The sequence below is a fragment of the Elephas maximus genome, chromosome 2 (assembly GCF_024166365.1).
Source record: "Elephas maximus indicus isolate mEleMax1 chromosome 2, mEleMax1 primary haplotype, whole genome shotgun sequence".
In the NCBI taxonomy this organism is placed as follows: domain Eukaryota; kingdom Metazoa; phylum Chordata; class Mammalia; order Proboscidea; family Elephantidae; genus Elephas; species Elephas maximus.
Window position 1 is genome coordinate 559,440 of NC_064820.1, and position 27,332 is coordinate 586,771.

Here is a 27,332-nt window from a genome sequence, read left to right on the forward strand (position 1 = left end):
TGACTACCCTGACAGGGAACACAACAGAGGACCCCTGAGGGATCAGGAGAGCAGTGGGATGCAGACCCCAAATTCTCCTAAGACCAGACTGAGACTAGAAGGAGCCCGGTGGTCATGGATCCCAGACCTTCTGTTGGCCCAGGACAGGAACCATTCCTGAAGCCAACTCTTCAGACATAGATTGGACTGGACAATGGGTTGGAGAGGGATGCTGGTGAGGAGTGAGCTTCTTGGATCAGGTGGACAGTTGAGTCTATGTTGGGATCTCCTCCCTGGAGGGGAGATGAGAGGGTGGAGGGGGTAAGAAGCTGGAGAAATTGACATGAAAAAAGAGAGTGGAGGGAGACAGCAGGCTGTCTCATTACGGGGAGAGTAATTGGGAGTGTGCAGCAAGGTGTATATGGGTTTTTGTGTGAGAGACTGGTTTGATTTGTAAACTTTCACTTAAAGCACAATAAAAATTATATTAAAAAAAAAGAGGAAATCTTGAAGTATGTGTAACCTGTATTAATCACAAATAAAGATCTTTTTGTTCTCTTCCAACAAATGGTTGTTACTGTTGTGGTTGTTAGGTGTTGTTGTTAGGTGTGGTTGAGTTGGTTCCTCCAATCCTGATGCCCCATTCTTCTTCATACAGTCCAGCTTCTCTGATTATTTGCTCAGCATACAGGCTGAATAGGTATGGTGAAAGGACACAACCCTGATGCACACCTTTCCTGACTTTAAACCAATCAGTATGCCCCTGATCTGTCCAAAAAACTACCTCTTGATCTATGTACAGGTTCCTCACGAGCACAATTAAGTGTTCTGGAATTCCCATTCTTCGCAATGTTATCCATAATTTGTTATGATCCACACAGTCGAATGTCTCTGCATAGTCAAGAAAACACAGGTAAACATCCTTCCGGTATTCTCTGCTTTCAGCCCAGACCCATCTGACATCAGCAATGATATCCCTGGTTCCACGTCCTCTTCTGAATCCGGCCTGAATTTCTGGCAGTTCCCTGTTGATATACTGCTGCAGCTGCTTTTGAATGATCTTCAGCAAAACTTTGCTTGCGTGTGATATTAATGATATTGTTCGATAATTTCCACACTTGGTTGGCTCACCTTTCTTGGGAATAGGCATAAATATGGATGTCTTCCAGTCAGTTGGCCAGGAAGCTGTCTTCCATATTTCCTGGCATAGGCGAGTGAGCACCTCCAGCACAGCAACCATTTGTTGAAACATCTCAATTGATACTCAGTCAATTCCTGAAGCCTTGTTTTTCGCCAATGCCTTCAGTGAAGCTTGGTCTTCTTCCTTCAGTACCATCGGTTCCTGATCATATGCCACCTCATGAAATGGTTTTATGTCAACCAATTAATTTTGCTATAATGACTGTGTATTTCTGCCATCTTCTTTTGATGATTCCTGTGTCATTTAATATTTTGCCCATAGAAGCCTTCAGTATTGCAACTGGAGGCTTGAATTTTTTCCTCAGGTCTTTCAGCTTCAGAAATGCTGAGCTTGCTCTTCCCTTTTGGTTTTCTATCTCCAGGTCTTTGCACACGTCATTATAATACTTTGCCTTCACGAGCCGCCCTTTGAAATCTTCTGTGTTCAGCACTTTTACTTCATCATTTCTTCCTTTTGCTTTAGCTGCTTGACATTCAAGAGCAAGTTCTAGAGTCTCTTTTGACATCCATTTTGGTCTTTTCTTTCTTTCCTGTGGCTTTAATGACTTCTTGATTTCTTCATGTATGATGTCCTTGATGTCATTCCACAACTTGTCTGGTCTTCAGCCATTCGTTTTCGATCCATGAAATCTATTCTTGAAATGGTCTCTAAATTCAGGTGGGATTTACTCCAGGTTGTTCTTTGGCTCTCATCAACTTGTTCTTATGTTCTTCAGTTTCAAATTGAACTTACATATGAGCAATTGATGGTCTGTACCAGTCGGCCCCTGGCCTTGTTCTGGCTGATATTGTTCCCATTGTCTCTTTCCACAGATGTAGTCAATTTGATTCCTGTGCATTCCATCTGGCGGGGTCCATGTGTATAACTGGGCTTTATGTTGGTGAAAAGAGATATTCGCAATGTAGGAGTCGCTGGCCTTGCAAAAGTCTATCATTCGATCTCTGGCATCGTTTGTATCACCAAGGCCACATTTTCCAACTACCAATCCTTTTCTTTGTTTCCAACTTCCAAATTCCAATCACTAGTAATTATCAATGCATCCTGATTGCATGTTCGATCAGTTTCATACTGCAGAAGCTGATAAAAATCTTCATTCTCTTCATCTTTGGCCTTAATAGTTGGTGCCTAAATGTGAAAAATAGTTATATTAACTGGTCTTCCTTGTAGGATATTATCCTATCACTGACAGCGCTGTACTTCAGGATAGACCTTGAAATGTTCTTTTTGATGATGACTACAATCCCATTCCTCTTCGAGCTGTCATTCCCGGCAGAGTAGACCATATGATTGTCCGATTCAAAATGGCCAATACCAGTCCATTTCAGCTCACTAATGCCTAGGATATCAATGTTTATGTATTCCATTTCAATTTTGACGATTTCAATTTCCCTAAATTCACACTTCATACATTCCAAGTTCAGATTATTAATGGATGGTTGCAGCTGTTTCTTCTCATTTTGAGGCATGCCACATTAGCAAATAAAGGTCCCGAAAGCTTGACTCCATTCAAGACATTAAGGTCAACTCTACTTTGAGGAGGCAGCCCTTTCCCAGTCTCATTCTGAGTACTGTCCGACCTGAGGAACTCATCTTCCAGCACTGTATCAATGTTCTTCTGCTATTCATAAGGTTTTCACTGTCTGGTTCTTTTCAGAAGTAGACTGGTGGGTCCTTCTTCCTAGTCTGTCTTAGTCTGGAAGCTCAGTTGAAACCTGTCCACCAGGGGTGACCCTGCTGCTATTTGAATACTGGTGGCATAGCTTCTAGCATCACAGCAACACACAAGCTCCCACAGTACCACAAACTGACAGACACGTGGGGCATCAAATGGTTAAGAAAGGAAAATTGGTCTACTGGGTAATCCTATCTGTGTACTCCTAACGCAGATTAATTTTTTGCTTAAGGCGAGGCTGGTGTTTCTAGGCAGAGACCTCTTGTTCTAAGGATCATTCCAAAGATCTTGATTCAACTCTTTGTCCCCATCCCGGTCTCCTGTTTTTCTGGGATCCTACCTCCAACTTCCGCCACCTCTCTCCACAGTTCCCACTTTCAACTTCTCCCATTGTTTCCTCTCGCCCTTGTAAAACCACGATGTCAAAGTAGACGTTATGAAAGGTATTTTAATTAACCAGGAAACTTCACTATTCCTTGTGTTTTCGTTTTAGTTTAACAGAGGTTACGTGAGCATGCAGCAGTTACGTGAGGACACACGCTGGACGTGTCACCATGCCCGGTTACGTGAGGACGCACGCACGTACGTGTGACCGTGACCGGTTATGTGGGGCGGACACGGTCACGTCCGAGTGCAGCAGTTACGTGGAGACGCACGCGGTCACGTCCGAGTGTGGCAGTTACGTGGGGACGCACACGGTGATGTCCGAGTGCGGCAGTTACGTGGGGACGCACGCGGGGACGTCCGAGAGCGGCAGTTACGTGGGGACGCACGCGGGGACGTCCGAGTGCGGCAGTTACGTGGAGACGCACGCGGTCCCGTCCGAGTGCGGCAGTTACGTGGGGACGCACGCGGGGACGTCCGAGTGCGGCAGTTACGTGGGGCGCACGCGGTTCCAGCCCCGAGGCCATACGCTCAGCACCGCCCACGGCGCAGTCCTGGCACGAGCGGCGGGGGGTGCAGACGGCCGGGGGAGCGCGGTGACCTCGACTCTACAAACGGGGGGCGCTGAAGCTCGGCTGCCGGCAAGCTGGACAGGCCTTTACGTTTCAGCAGCACGAAGTTAATGGCGTCACAGGAAGCATCCAGGGACGGGAAACTGGCCAGGTTGCCGCCGTAGGCGGTCGGCGATCAGGAGGTTGACCGTGAGGAGCACTGTAACTGTGGAAACTACTGACGCAAAGATGCTGGGGCCCTTCACCTTGGGGCGGGGCTGGGGAGGTGGGGGTACCCTCCGAAACCGCAGACAGAGTCCTTCTGGCCTGTCAGGTGAGACCTCTCCTGCCTTCGCCCTCGTGCAGGCACAGAACAGTCCCCACAAGGCCCTTCTCTCCGACATCTTTTGGCAGATAAATGCTGAGCCGCGTCGTTGCAGCTGCTTCGGGGCGGGGGGGCAGGGCAGGGCGCCTCGGCCTCCAGCGCCCATCCCAGCCGGCGCGGACGCCCCCTCGAGTGGCCTGTAGTGGCCTTCCCTGACACCCCTCAGTCTGCGGGCCTCTCCATTCCTGGGGGGCCGCCCAGGGCCCCAAGGGCGGGTAGGGGCAGGAGGTGGGCCTCTGGCTGAGACGTGGATGAGCATTCGCAGCCGGCGCCTACCTGAGATCAGAAGCCTGCGCTCTACACACCCTACACACCGGGGCTTTCTGTCCTGACCCGCGTCTTGCCGCCCACCTGCAAGCTGCCTGATCTCTGCTAGGCTGGGTCCCCATCTGGAGTGAAGACGATCTTGACCTTTCTGGGTGCTCGCAAAGGTGAACGTCAGATTCCTGCAGAGAAGGTGGGGAAACAGTTCTTCCCCAAACCCGATGAAAACAATTAAAATTTTCTTTTTTTTTTTTACTTTAGTCAACGGGAGCGATCTAAAATTATTCACAACCACCTTCTCACTCCCACAGGCTCAGGTTTCCAGGGCTCTTTAGCGCCCCCCGCCCACATCAGAGGGCCTGGGATCTGGCACTGGAGCGTCTGGGGTAAAAGCCAGTGACGCTCATCCTCAAATGCACACAGAGCCAGTCGGAACCAGAGACATTGTGGGGGCAGCAAGCTTCCGATGCCATCCTCACCATCCACACCGAGAGAGGACGTTGCATCCTTGTAGGAAAAGGAGGAAACACGGAGCTGAAACATCTCTGGGAAGTTAGAAACGCAAGAGCAGAAACAAAACATTCCACTGCAGGGTGGGCAACAAAGCTGAGAGAGAAAAAAGACAAAGAAGTGAAGCAGAGGCATGCACAGGACAGTCAGATCCCAGGACTTTTCAGAAAGAAATCAGAGGAAACTGGGGGAGGAGGTCAAGACCAACTCATGAGCACTTCCAGGTTACGTGGTCCACAAGGGGCTTAAGGACAACATGAAATAAGACCTACAACTGTGAAAAGAGGTGATCCCACAGGGGGAGGGGCAGGAGAGACAAAGACACAGAGACGAGAGAGAGGACGAAGGGCAAGGAGGAGTCCCATACTGAGACCTGGGAACAAGGCAGGCCTCTGATGCCTGAAGCCCACGCTGTGGGAGCTGGAGCAGTGCCTACAAGCCTGAAGGAAACTCACTCAGTCCACACCCCTTTCCATCCAGAGTACAGACCACATTGGAGGCTATCAGGCCACTGCACCTGCCTGGAGCACACTACCCAATGCCCTGTACATGGCAGATCCATCACGAGGCCCCAGATGGAGTGGGAAGAGCCACAGGAGGACGACTGCACTGCAAGGAGGGATGAGAGGAGACATGGGTGCCAGGAGTGGGGCACCCCCAGAGGGGAGAGGGTGATGAGAGAGCTGGGCTGAGCTGTGCTCCAGGCACAGGGAGTTCATCAGCAGACCCCGGAGGGACTTCGTGAAGGAGCAAGAGGACCTGGGAGCCTGAGCACATCATGGGACAAGCACCTGGAGGGGAGCACACCAACAAAAGGCCCAGCAATAACTAACCACAGTCAGAACAAAAAGCTATGCAGGAAACGGAAAGGTGCTCACATGTTACCACATGGCTTGACTGTGAGGACAATTTATGCAGCCATAATAAAGTGTAGTAAAACACCAGAATCTACAGAGCATGTACACAAGGGGCTGAGGAGTGGCAGGTATGTGAGCGAGAGGGTGCCGTTAAGGGTTGGACTGTGTTCCCAAACAGACGTGTAAGTCCTAATCCCTGAGCTTGTGAGTGTGACCCTGTTTGGAAATAGGGTTTTTGAAGACGTCATCAGTTAACATGAGGTTGTACTGGAGTGGGGTGGGTCCTAGTCCTGTGTGATGAGTGTCCTTATAGAAGAGAGGAGACAGGAAGAATGGCCAAGTGATGCTGCAGGTGGAAGACAAGAACATTTGGAGCCACCAGAAGCTTGGAGAGAGGCATGGAGCAGCTCTTTCAGAACCTCAGAAGGAATCAACATGGCTGATGCCCCGGTTTGGACTCTCGGTCTCCAAAACTGTCAATACATTTTTGTTCTTATCAGCCCCCCAGTTTATGGCTTTCTGTTGTCACAGCCCTAGGAGACCAGTACAGTTGGTGCTCAGACTTTGACCCTGCATGGGGGTGAAACACAAGCACCCTACATGGAGAGGTGAGGAGGTACAGAGTCAGCATCAGAGATTGGGAGGCAGGTGACACTCACCTGAACGTTGCCATGGTCACCTCTGGGGGTGAGGACTAGGGGGGTGTGGATAGGGGCTCCTGTCTATCAAGCCAACCCAAAATATTTCATTCCTCATTTGATAAAGCTAACAATGAAGAAGGAAATGGATGACATCACCTAATGTGTGAGAAGCACTCTACCTGCCAGGTGTTTACCCAAGGCCCTCTGAGGGCACAGTGGTAGAACCAGCAGGGCTGGGCAGACGCAGCCCAAGAAAGGCCGTAGTCACGGGCCACAACCCCACTGTCTGTGTGTTGACAACATCAGCCTGGCCAGATTCACCAAGAGAGCAAGGCAAGAGAAGCCAACATGAGGACATGGAAGGGCCCAGGGTTGGGGGTAGGTGGGGGCAGTGTCTACAGCACACACAGCTCCCCAGGGCACTCCTGTGCTCCGAGACCTCTGTGGGTCCCACTGTCCCATCTACTCAACAGCTGCCCCAAGCCCTCTGTTACCTAGCGTCTGCTGCCCCACCAGGTCTTCCTGAATCTCCTCCTGACAGAACACCCTCCATGTCTGCTGGCACCCCCCACCCCTTGTAACTTCACAACTTCTCCCAGTCTTGTGATCAGGGAGGGTTCAGATACTCACCCATCCACGAGTAAGACCCTGATGAAGATATCCTAAAATACCCTAAGTAGGTCAGCAAAACCACAAGCCAAAGGGACCGCTAAAGCCTGGTGGTCTTTCTGCACAGAGGAAGGAGGAGGACAGGAGGGTCATTGTTCAGAGATGACATGGTTGTTTGTATAGAAAACCCAAAACAACAGACCAAAAAACCCTTCTTGGAGCCAAAAAGTGATTTTAGCAAGGTCCCAGGATATAAGGTTAATAATATTCATAAGTCAATTGCTTTCTTGTACACTAGCATGAACAATTTTAGAATTTGAAACTTCGAATACAATAGTATCTACATTAGCGCCAAAAAAAAAAAAAAAAGACATAAATCCAGTAGGTACAGGACCTATATGAGGAAAATGATAAAACTCTGATGAAAAATAAAAAATCTAAGTAAATGGAAAGATACTCCATGTTTATGAATAGGAAGACTCAATATTGTTAAGGTGTCAATTTTTCTCACATTAATCTGTAGATTCAATGCCATCCCAATCAAAATCCCAGTAAGTTATTTTGTGGATATTGACAAACCGACAGTAAAGTTTATATAGAAAGGCTAAAGATTTAGAGTAGCCAACACAATAATGGAAAAAGTCACAGAACTGATTCTACCCAACTTTAAAACTTACTATAAACTCAGCAACAAAAAGACAATCCAATTAAAAAATGGGCAAATGACATGAAGAGGTACTTCACCAAAGAGGACATTCACATGGCCAAAAAACACATGAAAAGATGCTTGCGATCACAGACCTTTTGATTATCAGCCGAGCACTATAACCACTGTGTCTCCAGGGATCCTTTATGAGCTATTCAAAACCCATTGCTGTCAAGTCGATTCCGACTCATTGTGACCCTATAGGACAGAGTAGAACTGCCCAATAGAGTTTCCAAGGAGCCCCTGGTGGATTCAAAATGCCGACATTTTGGTTAGCAGCCATAGCACTTAACCACTACGCCACCAGGGTTCCCTTAGCTTTGTTTAGTTATTATTTGTTTATTTAGTTTCATTAGCTATTAGAGAGATGCAAATCAAAACTACAATGAGACACCATCTTGCCTTTGCAGAAGTGGCACTGATTAAAAACAAAAACAAATGCTGGTGATGATGTGGGGAGATTGGAACCCTTATTCACTGCTGGTGGGATTGTAAAATGGTACAACCACTAGGAAGACAGCATGGTGCTTCCTCAAAAAGCTATGAACAGAAATACCTTATGACCCAGCAATCCCACTCCTAGGTATGTACCCTAGAGCTCTAACAGTAGTGACACAAATATGCACACCTACATTCACTGCAGCATTATTCACAATAGCAAAAAGATGGAAAAAACCTAAGTGGACAAATAGATAAACAAACGTGGTGCATACACACAATGGAATACTACACACCAATAAAAATAATGCCAAGCCCACCCAGCATAACGTGGCTGAATCTGGAGGACATTATCCTGAGTGAAATAAGTCAATCACAAGGACAAATACTGTATGACCACACTTTTATAATAAGAGACCAACACTTACTGATGGTTACCAGGGGTTCAGGGGGAGAGGGGCAAGCACTACGGACATAGTTGACACTTGTTATTTTTGGTGATGCGAAAGGTGGCATCAAATGTGGGTGAAGTGCACACAGCTTGACCAAGATAAATGATGTCACTAGGAAGTGCACAAGAGAAAATTATGTTGTTGATAGAGGATATGACAAAATTTACACCACCACAAACAGCAGCCAAAAAGTATGTGTGGTTACACAAATATGTACATAGATGTATAAGTATACAAGTACCAGTATGTGAGTACAGATGTATACACAGATAGAAGTATTTACAAGCATATGTACATACAGGTATGCGTGTGCATGCATATATATCCATATAGGGGACATAGGTACGCACTGGGTGGATTACCCAGTAAACAAGGTAAGCACAGGCTTGTTTGTGCTTACTTGCTAATCTGTAGTGACCAATTTCACATGCACTTCACCAGACATTCACATTAGCCCTGTAGGACTAAGTGCCCACACAAACCGTGGCCTCATATACCCTGAGACCAGAAGAACTAGATGGTGCCTGGCTAACACTACTGACCATTCTGACCAGGGCCATAATATATAGGCCTTGATAGAATGGGAGAAAAGTGTAGAACAAAACTCAAATTCTTAGAAAGTTCGGACTAACTGGACCAGTAGAGACTAGAGGACTCCCCGAACCTATTGCCCTGAGATATGCTTTAAATCTTAAACTGAAATTATTCCCTGAGATCACCTTTTAGCTAAATATCAGATTGGCTCATAAAGAATATCACCTTCTTTAAGAAAAATCATCTATAGGAGACCAAATGGTCAAAAATTACTCTAAAGCAAAGATGAGAAGGTAAAGGGGCAGGGAAAATAGTGCTGGAAATGGTACAATCAGAATGGAATAAATGAGAATGATGACACATTATGAAATATGTAACCAATACCACTAAATAATTTGTGTAGAAATTGTTAAATAGAAACCTAATTTGCTGTGTAAACTTTCATCTTAAACACAATAAAATATTAATTAAAAAAAATGAATGGACTATATCTACTAAGGACTCTCTGAATGAACGTTAAAAATTACAGTTGAGAGAAGCCAGAAACAAATGAACATTCAATATGCTATGGTTCCCCTTACATAGAATTGACAAAAATAAACATAAATAGCTATCTTGATTAAAATACACATAGCTTAAGTTAAAATAGCAAGGGAAGTAATTACCACAAAAGTCAAGATTACTTTCCAGGGTTAGGGTGGGGATTGGGTTGGTTGGGAAGAGCATGGTGTGCGGGGGAGGGGACTTTTGCAGTACTGACAATGTTTTATTACTTAACCGAGGTGTGTTTACATGAATTTCCTCTTTTCAGTATTATGTCAAATGTACACTTATTTTTATGTACTTTCTGTACTTCATTTTGTGATAAAAAAAAGACTAAAAAACTAAAATAAAAAAAAACAATACTGTAAAGCCCCAGTGATCAAGACAGTGAGGTATTGGTGAAAGAATAGACAAACTGATCAGTGGAACAGAATAGAGCACCCAGGGATATACTCACACACTTACCGTCTACTAATCTTTGACAAAGGGATAAAGGTGACTCAGCGGGGAAGGTAGTCTTTTCAACAAATGGTGCTGGAACAAATGGACATGGATATGCAAAAAAAATTCATCTAGACATTGACCTTATACTTTTCACAAAATTTAACTAAAAATAGATCTTAGACCTAAATGTAAAATGCAAAACTATAAAACTTCTGGAAAGTAATAGAAGAAAATCTAGGTGACCTTGTGTTAAGCAATGAGTCTTTAGATACAACACCAGAAGCACAATTCATGAGAGAAAAAAATAAACAGGAATTCATTAAAATTAAAAGCTTCTGCTTTACGAAAGACACTATGAAGAAAATGAAAAGACAAGCCGCAGATTGGGAGAAAATATTCCCAGAGCAGGTATCCAATAAAGGATTTGTATCCAAATATACAAAGAACTCTTACAACTCAACAACAAGGAAACAAACAACCCAATTAAAAAAAAAAAAAAAAAAACAGAAAAAAGATCTGGACACTTCACCAAAGACGTAGAGATGGCAAATAAGCATAAGAAAAGATACTCAATATTAGGGTACTGAAAATTAAAAGAACAATGAGATACCCCTGGACACTTATTAAATGGCTGAGCTCCAGAATACTGACAACATGAAGCTGGTGAGGGCGCGGAAGAACAGGAGCCATCATCCACGCTGGTGGGAATGAAAATGGTGCAGGAACTTTGCAGGCAGCCTGGCAGTGTCTTACAAAGCCAAACATAGGCTTGTCATGTGATTCAGCATTCACACTCCTGGGTAATCACTCAAATGAGCTGAAAATTTACCTTCACTGAACAATCTGCGCATAAATGTTTATAGCAGCTTTATTCATCATTGCCAAAAACCAGAAGCAACCAAGATGTCCCTCAATAGAGGAATGGATAAACACACTGTGGTACATTGATACAATAGAATATTATTCACCGATAAAAAGAAACGAGCTACCAAGCCACAAAGAGACACGGAGGAACCTTAAACACATACTACAAGTGAAAGAAGCCAGTCTGAAAAGACGACTCACCGTATGATCCCTACTATACAGCATTCTGGGGAAGGCACAACTATAGAGACAGTGAAGACATCAGTGGCTGCCAGCGGTGCAGGAGGAGCGGAGGGATGGGCAGGTGGAGCACCGGGCAGTTAGGGCAGCGAAACTATTCTGCATGACACTGTCAAGGTGGACATGTGACATTACGGATCTGTCAAAACCCACAGGACTGTCCAACACAGTGGGAACCCCAGTGTAAACTACGGACTTTAGCTAATCATCCTGTATCAACACTGGTTCATCAATTATAACAAATATACCCCAGGAATGCAAGCTGTTAATAAGAAAGAACACGTGTGCAGTGGGGAGAGGGGGCAGGACACTGAGGCATGCCTGCTCTTCACCTGGAAAAAGCACCAGATGCAAACAGGCAGAGCCAGCCAACTCTTACTTATGACCCCACAGTGCTGGCCTTGCTGCGAGTTTGCCAAAGTGAAACAGTCAGGCTCCGCTTTTCCCAGAGAAGTAACAGGAGGTCTTACCTGCAGCAACACCAGAGACAGGCATTGACAGTGGGAGCGGAGTGAGATGCCTACAAATTGCCTCCAGCAGCCAAGGGTTTAGCTGACAAGACAGTGAGGTTTGGGAAAACCTGAACACCAGGAAGGTGAGGGTGTATGTCTGTGAGGAAGCAGTCCTTCGAACCAGCCCAGCAGCTGGGCTCTTCCTATTCCTCCCCTTGCTAACATTTTAGGGCTTCAGGAACAAGCCATTGCACCCTGCCCCCAAGCCTAATTGTCTGTTTAGAGGTCAGCAAGGTCAAAGTGATACAATTCTGGGTTAGCTAGGTGCCAAGATGTCTAAACACCCCCTCCTTGGGTGATCAGGTGGGAAAATTCTCCATGTAACGGGTCACGTGGGCTGAGAGTATAAAATGACCAGGGATGGGTTTATTCTCTGACTCCTCAGCTGTGGTGCTGGTGGGGCAGGTGTAACATTAAGCTTACAGCCCACCTGAGTGGACCTACCTGGCCAGGGAGAGGGAGACTGGCAGAAGGTGGGCCTCCTTTTTAAAGTCCCTTATCCATGGCACAAAGTGGGGTGCACACAAAAGAGTTGTCATCTTCACCCAGACAGCTTTCTTGAGTTGGGGGGGGCACTCAAAAATGGATCCACGTTTGTTCTGTTGTGCTGTCTGCTTCTTATGTAAGTAATAAAAACTATTTTCCATGTGCCAGAGCTCCGAGAGTGTCTGGTGTGTTCAGACTCTGATCAGAAGGACGTGCTACCCCTGGATCAATCAATATTGGTGATTTTGGTGCCTGATTTCTAATTAAAATTGAGGCAAACTGTGTCTCTGTGTTCCAACCTGGGGCCTTTGTACCCAAGGCTGCTGGTGCACACGGCAAGCGGGCCGGGGAGCCAAAGGTGAGAGAGGGGTGTGAGCAAGTGTAAGTGTGTGTGTGGGTGAGTGTAGGTGCATGTGTGTGCACATATGTGTTCACATGTGAGAGTGTATGCATGTGTGAGTATGTGTGGGGTGAGTACATGTGTGTACATATCAATGTGTACACGTGTATGCATGCATGTGCATGCATGTGAGTGTGGGATGTGAGTATATGTACGTGTGTTACTATGCACACATGTGAATGCATGCACATGTGTGAGTGTGCACGTGTGTGCACGTGTCTGAGTATGTGTGTGCGCACACCTGTGTGCACATAGTGTGTGAGCATGTGCACATGTGTGCACACATATAGTGTGTGTGAGTGTGTGTACTGTATTGCATGTGAGTGTGTGCGAGCAGAGGGAAGCACCATCTCAAGAAGCCAGTGAATGAAAACCAGGGACCTTTTTAGAACATGACGCTCCGGCAACGACTGAAACACCAGTACCAGGCTCCTTGTTCTCTGGAATATTTACCACAGGGGCAGGGGCTCTGTGAGCTTCGCTTCATTTCTGTTTCCAGAGTGGGGAGGTTTTCCAGAAGGAAGAGAGGTTTGGACCCCAAGCCGAGCAGGCCTTGTGCTGCCTGCACCTGGATCAGGTGTGAAAACGGGTCTTTACGAAGCTGAGACCCTAGGCCTTCCATAGCCCTGCAAGAACCACTGATCCAAAACCCCCAAACTCCCCTCAGCTCCCCTGCCCACTCTAACAAAGCCAGAGACTTGCAATCCTGCCAAGGACCTGGACTGTGAGGGGAAGAAAAGGGGGAGGAGCAGGAGTGACACTGAGGTGTCCTGAGGGGTGCAGGGTGGAGGCACCTTCCGAGCCCCTGGTGTCATTGCCTGTGGGATCTTGACTATGGTCCCTTCAGTCCAGGAGCACTGAACCTGCAGACACCACATGCACATGCCACCACTGCATGTACAAGCCAGCACCACACACACTCTACCACCACGTATACATCATTACTGCATGCACATACTACCACCACCACCACACACACACACCACCATTCACGCACGCAATCATAATGCACACATGCCACCACCATGCACACATCACCACGCACACACCACCACAATGCACACACCACAACCACACATACATGCAACCACCATGCACACACTGCCACCACGCACACACCACCACCACCCACACACCACCACCATGCACACATGCAACCACCATGCACACACCACCACAATGCACACACCACAACCACACACACATGCAACCACCACTCACTCACCACCACCATGCACTCACCATCACCATGCACACACCACCACCACCATGCACACAGCACCACCATGCACACACCACCACCATGAACACACACCACCATGCACACACCAGCATCATGCACACAAACCACCATGTGCACACCACCACCATGCACACACACCACCACGCACACACCGCCACCATGCACACACCGCCACCACGCACACACCGCCACCATGCACACGCCGCCACCACGCACACGCCAGCACCATGCACACACACCACCATGCGCACACCACCACCACGCACACACATCACCAGGCACACACCAGCACCATGCACACACACCACCATGCACACACCACCAACATGCACACATCACCACCATCATGTACATGCACACATCATCACTATGCTCACGTGCTACCCCACAAGCACATGCACCACTGTGCGCACACACACGTGCCCAGGTGGCCTATACGACTCCGACAGGCAGGACAGGTCTGCACTGGGCCAGGCTGCCTGCAGGCTGGAGCCCTGGTCTTGCTCACCTTGATAAATGTGCTTGGCCGGCCTGTGCTGCCCTTTGCAGAGCAGGAGGACCTTGCTCCCTGGGAGAGGGGAAGTTTCCGTCTCATTTAACTTTAACTTCCCACAGTTAGGCATTGGGGCCGGGCAATGGATGCAGAGGGAAGCAGTTGAACTTGGGCCTGAGGCTGCGTGGGCAGCTGGTCTGGAACTGGAGCTTCCCACTCAGCTCTGGGCCAAGCCCTCAGGGACGCAGCCCGCTGTCTCAGGGCTGCTCCCTGATGATCACCGCAGGCCTGTGATTTGGGGTCAAGCGTCCATCACAGATGAAACTTCCAGGGCAGCTGAACACTCCCTGCTCTCCTTTGCTGTCCCATTCTGGGAGCTATGCAACTAACCTGAATCCGCCTTCACGGAAGTGATTCTATCAACCCTGGCCATGCAGACAACACCAAGCTCACTCAGCAGCTCACTTGGCCTGGCTGGGACCACACCAGCTAGTTGGCAGTAGGTTTACTTTCTGACCCCATTCTGCTCCCTCATGCTAAAATTAATGCTCCAATCTTAAGACACCAGGATTAAAACAGAACACATTGGAGGGTACTCCAGTCCTTGAGCACTGGGGGTCGGGCAGCCCAGGGTGTGAGCTAAGGGCCTCTGGGGAGGGCACAGCTCAGGCAGCTCCAAGTGCAGAGACCAAACCCATCAGCTGGGGTGGTGGCACCAAAGGGAGCTTACAGAAGAAGTGCCAGGGAGTCTGGCTGGGGGCGGCTTGCTGACACAGCCCCCAGTTCTGGGCTGGAAGTTGTGGTTTGGGGTGGCTTTGGGATAGGTAGAGCCCCTCCCTGACTCAGGATAGCTGGTCACATGTCCCTTCCTGAGGGCCTGCCCCCGCCCGGACTGCCCCTGCTGCAAAATGCCTCCCTTGCAAGGCACCTGGGAAAGCCTGTGGGGTGCCAGGCCAGGCCGTGCTCCCCTAGGGCCTCGGAGCCCTGGAACGTAGGGTGTGGGGCAGGACTTGCGCCAGCCCAGGACTGAGGGCACCTCAGCCCTCGGACTGGCTCGGCATTGTAGAGTTAATGAGTGAAGGATTCGACCAGAGCCTACATTCTCAGAAACTTAAAACTGTCTTCCTTTTCCAGTTTATCCCCAGAAATGATAAATGGTATGAGGAAGGTGGTGTGCTTGCACCTGCCATGGTCACCCACCTGGTAGGCCGCCTAGTGACTCGTCCCAACACCTGAGCCCTGCTCTGTCCATTCCTTATATTTTTAAATGTGCTTCCCTCCCCTTCCCCCCAAATCTTAGCAATTTTGTACTGAAGGAAATCACCAACAAATCTTAGCATAATTACACTGCGGAAGGAGACCTGGTAGCCTGGTTTAAGGTACATCTGTGTCATCAGGCAGGACACCCAGCTCACAGGTAGCCTGGTCGGTGTGACGTACCTTTTCTAGATGGGGGTTAAGTGGGTAAAAGGCCAGCATCCACTGGGATGAGGCCACAAAATCATTCCCACCACAGGGCGGCCCAAGGAAGGAGTGGGGCTGGAAGAACAGAGGGTACAGGTAATGGGTGATGGGGGGACTGCCATATCCCCTTATTACCTGGCACCAGAGGGCACCAGCCCCTCACTCCTGCTGGGTGCTGGTGCTTGTGAGAAGCTGGGGCATCTTGGGTCTGGATCCAGCTCCACCGTGTCCATTCTGGATGTGTTCATAGCTGCTGTATAATGGTCTTGGTATTTTCATGTTTGTTCAGCAATTGTGTATTGATCACTTATGATATGCAGGGTTCCGTGTGGGGTAATTATGACAACACTTGAGGATTGTCTACCAGGCGCCTTTTAAAACCTTTTATAGACATTCATCGGCTGAGTATGCTTTCTCAACTGCAGGCCAGATCCTAGGAGCCCATGAGCTTTGTTTTCTGATTTGTTGATTCTGGACAGTTTGTAGGTGGAAACTTATAAAACCACTTGAGCTATGCCAATATGAGAGCCGCCTCTGGAGCAGATAGCTCAGCCATGTCAGCACAGAGGTGACCTGTGGCAGGGGTGTGGCTGGGCAGGAGCATGGGAGCCTGAGGAGGGGGCCCTGTCTCTTGACCTGGGGACAGCCACACAGGATGCTTGTTGGTAAGGATTCGTCCAGCCCCAGCCTTACCTTGCACGTCATGACATTATTGAACTGCCAAACTCAATAGAAAGCTAACAGTTCACCTCTGCTAGAGGGTAAGGGTGGGTAACATAGCACCCAAAATGTCCCTCTCCTCCTCCTTTCCCTTCCCCTCCCTATTTCTCCTTTTCCTTCTCCTCCCCCTTCCTCCCCCCTCCTTTCTTTTCCCCTTCCCCCTCCTCTGCCCCTCCTCCCTCACTTTCCTCTCCCTGCTTCCCCTCTTCATTCCCCCTTCCGCTCTCCCTTCTTCACCTCTTCTCCTTCCCCTCCTCCCTCACTCCCCCTCCCCTTCCTCTCTTCCTTCCCCCTCTGCTCCTCCTCCTTCTTCTGGGACACCCACTGACTCACAGACAAGAGCATCCCAGCACACAGTTAGCCAGAGCTTCTCTGTGGACCCTAACCCAGACCTGGCACCAGTGTGACCCTGGGGCCACGTAAGCAAAGCCCTCAGCTGCTCAGGCCTCCCTTCCATCTCCCCACCTGGGGGTCTGCAGGCCCCCCAAATGCAGAGTCAAGACCTGTGCTTGGGTCTTAGTCTTGTCTTCTAGCCAAGAAACCCAGAGTTTCTCCTGCCCAGGCTCCTCCAGGATCTGTCCACTGCTGGCCAGAGCCATTCTCGCCTCTCCTGAAGTGTTACAGCAGCCCCACCTGTCTCCCTGCTCCCAGCCAGGCCTGTGCCCGGCTTGTTCTTGACCCAGCTGCCAAAGTGGCCTCATTAGAGCTAAGCGGAGTCCAGAATGCCTGGCTCAGAGCTGCCTGTGGCCCTGTCTCCCTGTGGCACAATCTAGCCCCTTGCCTCACTCCCACCCGTCCCCTGGCTGATCTCTTGCGCACCTCGCTGCTCACTGCACCTCATACACAGCTGCAGATGCACGCCTCAGGGCCTTCGCACCAGCTGTTTCCTCCCCTGAGAATGTCCTTTCCCCCTACCCCCAGGTCCCACTCACTGTAGCACTTCACACTGCCCTGCCTAATATGCATCTCATTGAACTATTTCCTCTTGGTCAGTTTCCCCTGCCTTCTCTAGTGCACACATGTGGAAGGCATGGAATGTTTGTTGAATGAATATTAAACTGGCAAGAGCTTTTCCAGTGCCCAGAGATGTGCCTGCTAAAAAATCAGTTTGGGGCTGCATTGATAAAATCAACCAAACAGGCCCAAGGCCCTGCAGAAGTCTGTATGCTCAGGGCACTGTCCGCCTGGAGACTGAGTCCCGCTCACATCAGGTTGCTGAATCGGTTCTGCCTGGGGCCAGGAGGAAGTATCACCTCTCATTCCTGAAGGCAGAACTAGGTGGATTCGAGGGAATTGGGGGTGCGGGGGAGGATCACACGGTAAAGCTCAAGGCGAGGCCCACCCTCGGGTGAGCTCTGTGTGGGGTGGGCCCCGCGCTTCACCCCAAGCCCCACAGACCCGTGTGCCTGCTCAGACTAGCAGAGCTTTTCGGTAATCACTCCTGCAGTTTAAATATGCCCAGTCTTCACACAGTTGACACCTCTGAGGGTGTTGCCACTCGGGGTGTGCCACTCAGAGAGAGGCTGTGGGGTAACCTGGGGAAGGACCGAGCTCTCCTCGGGCCCAGCATCTGGGTGGTTTGGACAAAGCTTACAGGCAGATGGAAAGTCAGCATTCAGCCAGCCGTGCAGCCACGTGTTCACCCACGCATGCATTCATTCCTTCACCCATGCATTCATTCATCTATGTGCGTATTCACTCATTGAATCAAATGTGCATTCATTCATTCATCCATCCATTTATTCACTCATCCAAGCATTCATCTACCCATTCATTCATTCTCCCATGCATTCATTCATCCCTATGTGCATTCATTCATTCACCTATGCATTCATTCACTCGTGTGTGCTCGTTCATTCATCCACCCACCATTCATCCATCCATTCATTTGTTCATTCATCCATCTGTGCATGCATTCATCCATCTACTCATTCAGTCATTCATCTACCCACTCATTCACTCATTCATTCACTGGTCCCTTCATCCATAGGTGTGTTTGCACCTACTCAGACCTACAGCAGCCCTTGCTGGGGGGCAGCAGTGTTCCAGGTGCTGGTGACACAGCAGGAACAAGACAGACAGAACTGCCTTTGAGGGGCTTGCCAAATTAAGCCAAAGACCTCTGTGTTGGGAGCTGTCCCTGGGCCCTTTAGGGTCAGCTGGAGTGGACTGGGAAGCTGTCAACACCTCCCTGTCACAGCCTCATCCTGGGGCTGGAGAGATTGCAGATGCTGGCTCTTCAAAGTGGACCAGGGGGAAGGTGTCTAGCCGCCCCTGGGGCAGAGAGATGCTTGGGTGTGGAAGGAGAAGCCCAGTGGGTGGGACTTGCCAGCGGTGACAACACAGTAGCTGAGGTGGTGGTGGCTGGGCCTCAGCTGGGACCAGAAAGAAGTCACTCATGGCCACGGTCACGTCTTGGGGGGTATCCTCCCACCGGACCTTCTTGCTCCCTGTGTCCTTGACCACCTGTGGCTTCCGCTCAGTGGTCCTCCCCTCCCCATTCCCCTCCCCCCATCACATAAAGTCCTCCTGCTCACCGGCCCTTGAGCTAATGACTCCCAGTTCTGGGGCTCTTCAGGGGTGGCTGGGCAGAAGAGACAGGTCAGGGGCTGGACTAACTGAGCACTGCCCCTCCCACCCCTTTACAGCCTGCAGGAGGAGGGGAGATAGAAGACATAGGTACCAAGAGAGATAGAGAAGGAATGAGGCTGGAGGTGAGTAAGGGGGCGGGGGTCAGGGAGAGGGGGAGGGGAGGGATGGGGAGGGGTCTGTGGTGCTCAGGGTTCTGGGATGGGGAAGCACTGGCCTCTTCCACGTATCTCAGTCAGGGCACCTCAAGGGCAGTACAGTGGACAGGGACTCCCAGCTGGCCTGAGACAGCCCAGGAAAACATGGCCCACCCTGGGCTCCAGTGCCAGCCAAGGATGGGGAGGAGCACTGATCAGACCTGGTGCCCGAGACCCAGCACCCCCAGATCAGGCTTCACAGCCAGGGCTCTATGCTCCCAGGGAACAGGCCTGCCCCGGCACCAGGAGGAGCCAGGGGCTGCAGAGATGCCACAAGAAGCTGTCCCCAGCCCCTTCCCAAAGCTCTGAGTATGAGCAGGGCAGGACGGGTGGGAGGAGGCCGAGAAGGGCCGAGCCAGGTGGTCGAATTCATGCTGACCCCTGGATTCTCGGTGTGGGGTGAGGCCTAGGGCCAGGGAACCAACGAGGTGAGGATACCAGGGACGGTGCTGTGATGGGTGCCCCACTTTGAGTGCACCCCACGCTCCAGACCCCGCCGTGGGGAAGGATGAGGGGGGCAGGCCCAAGGCCATTTCTTTCTATCCTTGAGCAAGGCTCTGGGGCTGCCACTCCGGACCAGAAGTAAGTGCTGGCCTTCAGTCGCAACAACCCTGCCAGCCAGCACCGTGTGCCCAGAGAGGCTGACCCTTCTCTAGGAAGACTGGAGTCCTCTGGCACTGGTGGCAAGAAGGTGGCTCTCTGAACGCTCCTAGGAATTCACCACAGGTATGGCCCGACGGCTCATTCCCCGACCCTTGATGCTATCAGCACCGCCCAACCTTTGCCCTCTTTCCACAGGATATTCCAGGCTGACACCTTTGTTCCAAATGCCCATGGATTGTTTTACAGCCTGAGGGCTAATTCCCAGCACAGTTTAGAAAACTAATACTTTACACCTTCAAATCCTCCCTCTGCGGGAAAGTCCTTGGTTCCAACCCTGACTCCTCCTGTCCCCAAGGACTAGGTCCACTGGGGACTTGGGTTACTCTTCTCCTGGGAAGACTGGGGCCAGTGGAGACTGATTCCTCCCCTCCTGGAAGGAACAGGGCCCACTGGGAACTCTGACTCATTTTCTCCTGAGGAGGACTCACTAGGAAATCACACACTTACCCTGGCCCTTGTAGGTTATGCCTGTTCCTGGGACTCCTTCACGTGTTCATTTAAGGACAGTCTAGCCATGGGTGACAACAGCTTTAGGGAAGTGACAAGCTCAGACCCTGCCAGGGGAAGTCCCAGACCAGCAACGATGCAGAACTGTGGAAAACCAGCAGTTACGGGAGAGGTGAAGGGCCAGGCCAAGGGACGAACACGGATCAGGGTCCTCAGGACCAGAGCACAGGAAACACAAACCAAGCTTCAGTCATCAGCCCTAGGAAGTGAGTTCAGACAGCACTTGCCCACAGCCTGGGGACAGGCTCTAGACTCGGGAAGGCTCAGCGCCCCCGGGCTGCAGCTCAGGGCAAAGGCCCCATGTCCTTGGTTTCACACTCAGCCTTGCAGGCCCACCTCCCTGTAGCTACCCACTCAGTAATAGAGCCCTCATCACTCAGCCCAGTCCTTGGGGTCATGCCTTCCACTCCCTGGCTCCCAAGCCCACCTGCCAGGGATGAGAGCCCTCCCTTCAAAACTCCCCAAATCGGCCATCCCTCACTGTGTTCACCCACAGCCAATGCTGCCCCCTGCTTCCTCCCTGCCCCACCCTGCTCCCTACTGAGCCCTCTCCCCAGCTCACTTGTCTCAGGAGCCCCATCCCACTCTGTCTCTTCATGGGGTCTATGTGGGGGTTAGGCAAGCTCCCCATCACCCCTCCTAACTGATCAGTCCCACCAGCCCACACCCTCGGCCCGCGTAGCTGTCCTCACAGCAAACACCCTGCTTGGAGTGGTCTCCAGGCCCACCTCTTGTGGTCTGCCTGACTTGGGGAAGTTGGCTCCCCAGACCTGAGATCTGTCTGCCCCTGTAGTGTCTCCACGACCTGATGCTTGGGGACAAATGGCCCCTTGTTCCTCTTTCTCTCCAGCTAGTGTGAGCTGGGCCCTGTTGGTTGCGTGGAGCATCTTGGCAAAGCTGGGGCACACCTGGAGCTCAGAGCTCTGAAGACCAGCTCAACCAGTTGTCCACAGGCTGGAAGGGGTGAGAACAAGGAGAGGACAGGAGCGTTCACCTCCGCAGGGGAATGCTGGCCCTGGCCCCGGGGGCCCCCTGAAAGCACACCCCTCCCCCACACTGCCCACACCTCCCTGAAGCCCCAAGGCTGCTCTGGATTGCTCTCCCTAGTCCTCTCTGGTGTCCCTCCAGTCCAGGCGAATGGGCTCGGAACCAGATCTGACCAAGTCCTGCTCCTCCTGAAGCCCTAAGTAGGGACAAAGTCCTCCGAGCCTGAGTCCAGCCCCTTGCTCACCCCTCCCCCATCCCCTCCCTCCTTACTGTGCCTTCCATCTTGGTCTCCATTCCCAGGGGCCTCCACCCCACCTGAGCCTGAGGACATGCAGGGTCCAGGCCCAGCACCCGAGGAGGGGATCCCAGAAACACACTGAAGCCAAGAAGGCCGAGCAGTGGCTGCAGTGCAAGTGGGTGTCCAGGCTGGTCCAGGGGAGGGAACCCCTCACCCACCCATGGGGGGACCCAGCCATACTGCAAATCTGGGCTCCAGGAGGGACCTTCCTATGCTCTTGGACCACAAAGGCCTCTATCCTGGATCCTGGCCTCAACTGGCCCTTCCCCCCTGAATTTCCCAGAGGTGCTGGGCAAAAATGAGAGGACCGCTAGAAGCCCAGCTATCTAGATGAGTGAGCCCTTCTCAGGGGCCTGCGGACCCAACAGCTCCCCCTACACACCTGTTCTCAGGTGCCACTTCTGATGGCAGCTTCCTGCTGAAGGGCCACCTCCACAGCGTGTCCCTGTTGGCTGCCCCCATCCTCTGGTTGGGCCCTGTCCAGGCTACGGGCTGTGAAAAGCCACCGCTCAGCATTTTACAGACCAGACCCGGCCTGTGCTCTTGTTCCCGAGTCTTACCTCCCCACCCAGGTTACTCACAGCCTGGAGAAAAAGCCAGACCCGCACCCTCCAAAGTGTGAGGCTGGGTGTGTGAGCTGAAATACTGGAGACAGTATGAGGTATCCCACAAAGGTGTGGGCAATTTGGGACATTCCCTGAGCACCTGGGGAAGGGGCTGCACAGACATGGGTGCTCAGGTGAGGGTACAGCAGGGAACTCACAGGGGTGTCTAAGCTCACCAAGCAGGGAGGGTCCCTAAGGCTTCTGAGGAAGCAGTCTTGATCTGAGATGTGAGAGTCAGTCCAGAGTTCATCCAGAGAGAGAAGGGGGAGGGGGAGAAGAGACCAGGGGAGAGGGACAGGGAGTCCAACCATGGAGCTAGGCGTGGAGGGGCTACCTGGCTTGGGGGGAGAGGGGACAAGGTGGAGGTGGGGCTCTGAAGGGTAGAAGGCAGAGTTGCCAGCTGAGTGGGGAATTCTTGGGGCGGGGGGATAGTCCGGGGACAGACAAGGAGGGATCTGGGCTTTCCCGAATGGAAAGGGCTGCAGCATGGACTGTGTGTGGTGGGGGGTGGGGAAGAGGGGTCTGGTCCTCTGCAGTGAGTGTGGGAGCAGTGATGGGACACGATTACAACAGGGAGTCAAGATGACCCCTGGTTTGGGGGCCGGGCATGAGCTGGTGGATTAGGCTTGTTTGCTGAGCTTTGCTTTGATATTGTGAGGTAAGGGCGGAGAGGCAGAGGTGTGAGGGTTCCCTGGGTGCATGGAGCTGGTGTGGGGGGACGGTGGGCAGCCTTGTGTCTGGGGGACCCTGGACTGGGCTGTCTAAGGTGCTGGACTGGAGGGAGCGAAGGGAGATCAGAGTTGGGGAGGCAGGAGCCGTGACAGCTGAAGATCGGCTGAGGGACAGGGCGTGGACAGGGCAGAAGCCAGGGGAGGGGGCTCCAGGAGGAGTGGGCGGGGCGGGTCATGTGGACTCACCAGGAGGGCCTTGGGGCCTGGAGTCCTGGGATGGAGGAAAAGCCATGGGAAGCCAGAGGCCTGGAAGGCTGGGGAGGGGGAAGGTGTGGGGGGGGGGGCTAGGCCAGCGAGGGGTGATTGGGGGTGGGGACAAACATGGGGGATGGGGCCGAGCACAAGGGTGGGCATGGGGGAGGCACTGGGCAGCACCAGTTGGGGGATGGGGATGTCCCAGCAGAAACCTCTGGACACAGGAGGGACAGTTGGATAGGGTTCCCGTAAGGTTCAGCAAGTGAGTTTTCAACAAATCCTGAATGTACCAAAGCTGGCTCCTCCACAAAGGCCAGGAGATTGTCGGGGGTAGGGGAACAGGCCTGTGGTCAGGGCCTCCTCAGGGGGCCAAGGGCATTCCAGGGGAAGCTTGGCCAGCCCCACGTGGGTCTTCTCCCCAGATCCCCCCATGTTGTCCTTAGAGCCCCTCAAGCCACCCCCAGCACTTAGCTCTTGCCCCCTCGAGTGGGTGCCAACCATCTGGGTAAAACAACAACAACTGGGAAGGGGCTCTTGTTTTGGAGAATCTTGTTAACCGGGAGGTCTGTCCCTGGGCCAGGGCTGGCGGCCCCTCACCTTGGAGAAGGTGATTCTCTTACCAACAGGGGATTGGGGTGCCAAGGGCAGCTGGGGCCTGCACCCCAGCACTCCAGAACCCTAGACAGACGTCCATGGGTGCTCCTGGGAAAAAGTACATGTCGCCAGTGACCCCTCACAGCATCCCCCAGCTGACCTGCAGGGCACTCAGGCACAGTCCTTCACCAGGTCCCACACCAGTACACTGGGGCTGAACCAAAAGTGGCCCCATTTTCTGCAGAAAGTACATGCTCACTTTACAGAAAAGGGGTGTTTTGTACCCCTAGCACTAACCCCAGAGGGTGTGGGTCCCCTTGTCCATGGGTGTCTGGTGGAGGAACTGTGGGGCTGTTAAAGAGCATTTCCTGTTGTTATGGGACACTCTGCTCTGGGTTCGAGCCACTGGAGGTCAGGCGGTGGAGAGGCCTCCAGGTGCTCATGGGAGGGGTGCCCGGGAAAGTCCTAGAGATGGGAAAGAAAGAGGCCTTCATAGTGCACGGAGCACTTCCCACGAGGCCCCCGGGAAGCTGCCCATGCCATGTCCTCACTGTGGTTTTACAGAGGGAGAGAAGGTAGCCCCCACAAGGGTCAGTTCAGGGGACAGCAGCGTGATCATCAGGACAGGGTGGGGTGAAGAGGTTGACCCTTCAGTCCTTCGGATTAAATGATTCCCGGTGGTCAAGGTATCCATCCCAGGAGAGTGACACCATACCAGGCCCCGACCCTGGAGCTCACAGGGGCTCACACCACAGAGGGGACAGAGAGGGAAGACTGGGGCAGCCGTGTCAGGAGGCTGAAAACAGGCTGGAGAGAACGAGTGAGAGGCAGGGAGGTGGCAGCAGAGCCAGGAGGCTGAGGGAGCTATTAAGAAACAGAAAGCAGAACTGAAGAAGGGCATTTGGAAAGGCGAGATGATGTCACTGGCATAAATAGGACAGACGCCAGGCAGTGCTGAAGGGAAGTAGGGCCTAACCAGCCATCAGCCAGGTACACCAGGTATGCCCAAACCTACCAGGCCCACTGTCCTCTAACCCACCCATCTCCCCAAAGCCTGGCCCTCCCCTGTTTTCCTTTTCTTGGCGAAGGACATCATGGCCCTCCAAGGCCCCAGAGGACCCTTTTCTCTTCACCCTGCCCCTCCCTGTTCCAAAAGCACTTCTCAAAATTCCCTGAAAGCCCACTGCTATACCATTGTCTGACTTGGCCACTGGGGCCCCCAGGATCCCCCTTCAATCTGCCCCTGCCCCCCTCCACCTAGTAAATTACAAACCCCCTCACACCACTGCCAAGTAGGACCCCCCCCCCAGTGTTGGTCACCAGTTGGAATTTTGATCCTATAAGCTCTGAAGAGAGCTGACCTTACCCAGGAGTTCATGTGAACCCCACTTTACCAATACACGAGGCCATGAAAGTAAGAGACCGACCAGTTTACAGAAGAGAAAGAAGACGTTCCGTAGGAAAACCGTTCCTGCAAGGAGGATTTTATTGGGGTTTCTATTTTTAATAGCATGTTTTTTCTTCTTTTCTGCACTGGAAACAAACAAAAATGTCATTTCAATATCAGACCGCAAGGACGCTTCCTGGCTCCGTGCACTAAAAAGCCAAGTAGACCAACAGAAAATACGGCGACCAGGAGCCCTGAAGCGCGAGGAGCCTGGGATGCTCCAGGCGCGGAACTGCGCAGACGCTAGGCGCCCAAGACCGACTGCGGAGAGCCGGCGACGTCGGAGGTGCACCGGGCCCAGTGAGGGAGGGGGCGACCAGTAGCGATCTGCACGGCCACTCCAAACCTCGCCCTGCCTGCTCCAAGAGCCCGACTCCTGAGCCCGGCTGCGGCGCACCTCCGACCCGACCGCGGCGGCCAGCGACGCTGGGAGCGCGCATCTCTCAGGGAAGCCGGCGGACGCGGCAGGGGCTGGGAGGCAAATTCGAACGCTGGCGCCCAGCTCTGTCCGCTGCGTGCCCAGCAGGCAGTTGGTCGGTCCCTGTCCGTCCGTCCGCCGGGTAGGGTAGCGGAGACCCTCACAAGCGGAGCGAGGAGAGTCCTCGGAAAGGGGAGCTTACCGATCTTGGCCAGGCTGGCCACGAGGATCCAGAGTGCGATGATGTACGGGTCCTGGACGTGGTGCCACTTGAAGGTGACCACCTGGAAGCCCTCGATGGAGCCCTGCGCCCCAGGCTCCTCGGCACCCCGCGCCCGCGGCAGCCCGCCCAGCGCCAGCGCCAGCAGCAGCCCCCAGCCGGGGCCCGGGACCCCGCGCACCGCCATCGCCACCGCTCAGCACCGGGTCCGCACGCGCATGTCACGGGGACGTCCTGCTGCGCTTGGCAGGACCAGCGGAGCGGAGCCGAGCGCGCTCCGGGACTGGCGGCTGTCACCTTCCCGGCCCGGCCGGGAGCCCTTTATCTGGAGGCCCCCTCCTGCGCCCGGGGCGGGACCTTCCCGCCCATGCAGTGCACACGCAGGGCGGACACCGCACCGCCCTCGGCCGTCAGCCCCGCCCCTCACTCTCACCTCGCTCCCCCCCTCCCCGTCCGGCCTGCGCGCGCCCGCCCAAGTCCCCCGTCGCCCGCCCCCGGAGCTGGAGGCAGGGACAGCGCGGGCCCGAGGCCCGCAGGCCGGGCGGTGAGGGGCGAGCTGGGCAGGAGCCGCGGGGACTAGGGGGCCGCCTCCGCTGGGGTCAGAGCGCAGCTGCGTGTGTAACGGGTCCGGCCGGACCGGGGTCGCTGCGACCTAGGCTGCCGAGCGAGGGGGCGCCCCTCGGGGACTTAGCTCAGCCCGGGGCATCCCTGGGCACACTCGCCCAAGACGCTCCGCCTCCGTCGCCGCGGCGGGAACTCCTGGACACAGTCCCACGAGAGGCTCGAGGGTGAAGCGTCCAGAAGGATGCTGGTCGCAAGTCGCGCGCTTTATCTTAAACACGACAACCCTAACGCATGTCTCAGAACACCGTCCACCAACTTCTCAAAAACGAAGGGCCACCACCCAGACTTGGATGGTGCAGCAGCGACTCCCTCTGCCCCGCCTCGCGGACGGCCACCCCAGCCTGGCCCCTCTGAGGGTCCCTCCTGGGGCCGCCGGCGCACCCCACCTGCCCAAACCCCGAGCACCACGAGTCGAGTCCTCTCCACCCGGGCACACCCCGGCGGAGACCCACCTGAGCCCCGTGCTGCTCCACTCGCAGCCCCGTTGGCCTCGCAGGCCAGTCCCGCTCCTCACCTCCCTAGGCCGACCGGCCAGGGCAGGGCAGCTTGTCCCGCCAGCTGTCCCGCCCCAATGTGGAGGCCTGCTGGACCTGTCCTCTTTTCTCACGCTGCGTTCTAATCCTCGACATTCCTCAGTACAGGTCTAAAACCCGACCCCTGCTCAC

General features: G+C 52.8%; 1 protein-coding gene across 1 annotated transcript in view; it reads right to left on the reverse strand.

The window, feature by feature from the left end:
* The window catches only part of SLC9A3 (solute carrier family 9 member A3), a 60,547-nt gene extending 34,317 nt beyond the window's left edge, over window positions 1–26,230 (reverse strand). Inside the window, exon 1 of the mRNA XM_049857888.1 lies at window positions 26,026–26,230. Coding sequence (XP_049713845.1) covers window positions 26,026–26,230 — 205 coding nt within the window. The remainder of the gene's footprint in view (window positions 1–26,025) is intronic.
* Between the last annotated feature and the right edge of the window lie 1,102 nt (window positions 26,231–27,332).